At 51.0% G+C, this 5,311-nt stretch overlaps 1 protein-coding gene across 1 annotated transcript; it reads right to left on the reverse strand.

The window, feature by feature from the left end:
- Positions 1-2,128: 2,128 nt before the first annotated feature.
- fzd9b (frizzled class receptor 9b) lies at positions 2,129-4,996 on the reverse strand. Its single transcript, XM_030407515.1, has one exon. The coding sequence runs from the start codon at positions 4,418-4,420 to the stop codon at positions 2,663-2,665; it is 1,758 nt and encodes a 585-aa protein (XP_030263375.1). The 5' UTR covers positions 4,421-4,996; the 3' UTR covers positions 2,129-2,662.
- Positions 4,997-5,311: the final 315 nt, after the last annotated feature.

The raw sequence follows: 5,311 nt of genomic DNA on the forward strand, positions 1-5,311 counted from the left end.
TTTTGGAATGAGCCTTTCTTTCTTGCCTCTATCTGAAGCGCCGTGTGCTGCGTGATTCCTTTGCTCTGCGAGAGAGGGGAGCTAAAAATAGCTGTCGGTGACCTGGAAATGTAGAGATAGAATTCATATTTGTGGGAAAAAGAGGCAGAGCAAAGGCGTCCTGTTGCTGCTCTCACAAGTCCTCTCTGTTTGACCTTTGTAATTCTTCAAAACCTGACTTAGTCATTCTGCGATATGTGAAAAAAAAAATAACAGGAAAGAAACGCAGAAAAGGGCTGAGAGAGGAAAAGAAAGTTTAAATACAGCATTAAAGACAAACTTGCCCTCCGCACTACCCCCACGTCCTTAACCCTCTGCAGCTACCTCCTTCCTATCTAATCAGTGCAGGTGGGACAAGCTGGTTTGTGTCTCACACAGCAAGTGTTTGGCCTCTCCGGGTCATGTCACTGGAGTGTAAACTGGGGGGGAAGCACGCGCCCCCGTTCAGGCGCCCATGAACTGGAACATGTGGCTGAAACACCACCAGCCGAGTCTCTGGCTGCGAGCGCGCTCCAAGCCAAACAGCCCTTTTTAATAGTTAAATGTGATCCACACGGTGTCAGAGTCCAGGACTCGCAGCGTTCGCCTGCCAAGCCATGGACAACGTCTACAATGGCTGAGTAATGAAAACAAAAAAAAAAAAAAAGAAGAAGGGGAGGAGGTGGAGGAGGAGGAGGAGGGAGGATGTTGGTAGTTAACCCACATCGAGTTGTGCAGGAGGAAGGAATAAGTAATTGGAGTTAACTCAGGCGTTACGCAGATCCACAGAACGCTGAGTGGAAATGTGGTTAATTTACTACGGAGACAAACTGCAGCTTTGACTCGGACAGCTGTGTGTTTGGTAAATGAACACTAACATGTGCGTGGAACACGTTGTAGTACATGAATCTTATTATAACTCAGCTGGAATTATAAACGGTGGAAAACTGAAAACAAAACAACTTTTAACCTCTGGAGATGTCGGCCAGCACACGCCTGCTTTTCGCGCTGCCGAGGTTCCAGTAATGTAATGAAAACAAGCTCCTGGTCATCACATTTTTTCCATGCTATCACTCCCATGTGCCGCCGCTGCTGGTGACACAACACACAATTACACACATAGACATAATAATCAATTCCACTGCTGTCAAACACAGTCATTTCCACCGTGTTGTGCTGTGACATGACTTGCTGTGTGTGGCTGCAATTCACGTTGGCACTTCAATTGTTGAAGTCCCCGTAATGTAAAAGCTATTCATTTTCTCTTTTTTATGGAGCATCTGAGAACGCGGTGGCTCTTGTGCATAATAAAAGTGGCCTTTATTACTGAAATGTTCATTGGAAGATCCCAAGTTAGGGGGATTTATTTAATGAAAATAATGTTATGCAAACTTTTTTTTCTGCATCAGGCAGCGATCGACTGTTTTCTCGCAGTTCAGATTCATTCAAACATGGAAATCTGGAGCTTTTGTATCACGGAATTCCCTTAATCGACACCAGAAACACCACAAACCACACATAAACTAAATATTAAGTTAATAATCCTTCTACTCAATGAGCGACCGCAATTTTGAGTGCCTGCGCTTAACTCCAATCTGTCAGTGAGACCATGCAATAAGGCTGAAATCCACTTCAGATTTGTCCTCTCAGATCAAAGTGCCGAGTGTTTGCACGGGGATCAAATGGAGCAGCGAGAGGGCAACAACAGCGATTCTGTGCGAGGATTAAAAAAAAAAAAAAACCCTGCCATTAATTAAATATATGCCATCGCAAACTGCTCCTGCATTTTTGAAGACGATGATGCAAACATTAACGCTTGCCACGGATTGTCACTCCATTCATCAGCGATTCTCTTTGAGGATTATTGTCGAGGACGCCTCTGGGGCGCGGAGCGTGCACTTGGAAGACAACACATTTGGCGGAGAGCCCCCCCCGCTAAAAAAAAAAGGAGAACTCCCAGGAGAAGAATGGCAGAAAGATCAGGCAAACGAGACTGAAATGAGCAGCCACTTGTGACTATTTAATGTGGGACTGTTGAGGACTGTTAAAATGGTTAAATGTTGGTTGTGCTGTGAGAATAGTTGCAAAAATGACAATGAGGAAGCTGAAGATGAATTCCACAAATTTATTATCCTCCAAAAAGGCCAGAACCAGAGTTCTTAGAAAAGGCACTTAGTTTCCCTTTACCTTTAATAAATGCATCTAGACAACAAATCTGATAAGAGCCGATTTTAAATTAAATATATTTACAATAAATAAAACATTTATACAGATTTATACAGATAATCATGCCACTTTCAGGGAGGAGACTAATATTTTTCCCAAAATACCTCCGTAACAGTCTTCTTCTTCTTTTTTTTTTGCATTCAAACACCGGGCATGTCTACTGCACAGAACACTACTGAACAGAAAATATGGGTAACAATACTGAACATTTTCCCTTTATGCACTGAATACTGTTTATAGTTTCTCATAGTGACGCTTGTACCTGTGTGTCCCTTGGCAGCAGCAGAGCAGTAACAGTTCAATTCGACCACTCATCTTCTTACAAAGTCTTTAGCAGCTCCTTACTCAGGGCATATGTATGCATGTACGTGGTGTGAGTGTTTGGCAGCTTGTGTGTGTGTGCGTGTCATGCTCCCTCTCAGACATGTGTGGGGTTGTCTGAGTGCAGGTCAGTCTTGGCCATGTGCAGCACCACAGCAGGAGATTTGTAGTGGCAGTGTGTGCTGCCACAGCTCACCCCGCTGCAGGGCTTCCTGCTTCTAGTCCTGTCTGTCAGCTTCCTGCTGCACAGGCCCTGCCAGGTCTGCAGGGTCTTGGAGCTCCACACCCACACCCCGCTGGTGATGCCCACCACCAGCGACATGAAGATCTTCAGCATGAAGACGGCCACCGTGGGCACGGACGTCTGCAGCGAGCAGTCGCTGCTGAGCCCGTTGAACGAGCCGCACTTCATCTGCAGCCCCCTCAGCTTCCAGTAGTCCATGTTCAGCCTCTCGTAGAAGTAGCAGACGATGACGCAGGTGGCCGGCACCGTGTAGAGGATGGAGTAGATGCCGATTTTCACCATGAGCTTCTCCAGCTTCTCCGTGTTGGTGCCCTCTGTCTTCATCACTTTGCGGATGTGGAAGAGGGCCACGAAGCCGGTGAGGATGAAGGAGGTGCCAATGATCAGGTAGCAGGACAGGGGGATGAGGACGAAGCCTGTGAGCGCCCCGGAGTCCATGCTGCCCACATAGCACAGGCCGGTCAGCTCATCTCCAGCCACCTTCCTCATCGTGAGGATGATGATAGTCTTGAGGGCCGGGATGCCCCACGCAGCCATGTGGAAGTAGTTGCTGTGGGCCTCGATAGCCTCGTGGCCCCACTTCTTCCCCGCGGCCAGGAACCAGGTGAGGGTGAGGATGACCCACCAGATGGAGGAGGCCATGCCGAAGTAGTAGAGGATGAGGAAGACGATGGTGCAGCCCGTGGACTCCAGCCCCTCCTGGATGATGTACAGCTCGCCGTCCTCCCTGTCGCAGGCGATGTTCTCGGCCCCAGCCACAGAGCGGATGATGAATGCCACAGAGTAGACGTTGTAGCACATGGAGAGGAAGATGATGGGCCGCTCGGGGTACTGGAAGCGGTGAGGCTCCAGGAGGAAGGTGAGGACCGTGAAGGCGGTGGAGACGAAGCACAGGATGGACCACACCGTCATCCAGATGAAGGCGAAGTCCTTGTCCTGCCTGGACCAGAAGACGTCCACGGCGGGGGAGCAGCGGGGCGCACACGACTGGCTCTTCTCCACAAACTGGAACTTGTCCGGGTTCTCGCAGGAGCCCGGGCCGCCCGGAGAGCGGCCGCCGGTGGTGCCCGGCTGCCTGGGGCGAGGGGGCACCGGAAGCATGCCCTCGCCCTTCTTGACCTCCGTCCTGGTCTCGTTCTCGGGGGCCTCCATGCACAGGGCGTTGGGGTCGTTCCTGGTGGGCAGCTTGGAGCAGTCGAGCGAGTCGGGCCAGGTGTAGCTGAACTTCTTCATGATGGGTGCACACTTCTCCCTGGCCTGCTCGCACATGGGTCTGCAGGCCGGGATGGAGGTGGACACTTTGTCCGTGCACATGGGGGCGTAGAGGGAGCAGAGGAAGAAGCGGAGGTGCACGTCGCAGCCGTACGCCACCAGAGGGGCGAACTCGTTCAGCTTGATGGCAGCCTCCTTCTGGTCGTCGTGGTCCATGAAGTTGGGCATGCGGGTCAGGTTGTAGCCGATCCCCTCGCACATGGGGATCACGATGGGCTCGCACTTGGCCGGTCTGCCTCGCTCCAGGTCGTAGGAGCCGATCTCAAAGCTGGAGCCAGAAATCACCAGCAGACACCACAGAAAGATCCCCACCTTCAGCGGGACGCCGTCCACGCTCATCGTGTCGAGTCAGAAGCTGAGCTCTAGTCTCTGAGAAACAATCATGAAATAAAAAACAAAAAGTCAAAACAACGGGGGTCGGACACGGGAGAGAGATCCCCGCTATTTCCCCATGGCGAAGGCAGGTCCGAATGTCTCCTCTCCCGCTCCGTCAGAGGAGAAAAGCCCCCTCAAAAAAAAAACACAGCCTCGCGCTGAAAGTGGCTGACTGCTGGATTAGTCGGTGTTGAATTTTGAAAAGCGAATAATCCCACATGCAGTCGAGATAAAGGTCCGCAAGTGAGACGTGACAGTCGGGAAACTTCGAAAAACAATGGAGGGGGAGAATTAGCAAAAAGAAACGAGACACGGAGCTCCGGCTGTAAATCCTCAGAGCGACCGTCGGCGGGCGAGCGGGGATGAACAGCAGGTCAGGAAAGCGGCCGTCCGCGTGTGTTTGTCGCCGGTCCAAAAGGGCTGTGTAGCCGCCTGTCGGGCTCCTGCTCTCCGTCCTCCGCGTTCAGGCTCGACACTGAAGTTTGAGAGCCGCTCAGTGGGACTCCAGTCAGGGGGAGAGGCGGAGGAGGAGGAGGAGGGGAGGGGGTGAGGGGGGGAGGAGGAGGAGGAGGGCGCTCCGTGACGCTCACATTTCAGCCGGCAGCACCACACAAGGAAAATTATCAGACAGATGCTGCAGGATGGTGAACATACCTCCGACGTGTCCGCTGCGAATCTAACTCAGAGCCTTCAGTGTGGCGAAAGAGCAACACAACAATGCAGATGTTCAATTACAGCGAAAGAGCTGCGTTCAAAATGATACTAGGTGGAAGATTTATCAATAAAATGCACATTGCAGTAGTGAAATGTGTGTCACATTCAAGTATGATACATAAATCACTGTATGATACAAGG

The sequence above is a fragment of the Sparus aurata genome, chromosome 2 (assembly GCF_900880675.1).
Source record: "Sparus aurata chromosome 2, fSpaAur1.1, whole genome shotgun sequence".
Lineage (NCBI taxonomy): Eukaryota > Metazoa > Chordata > Actinopteri > Spariformes > Sparidae > Sparus > Sparus aurata.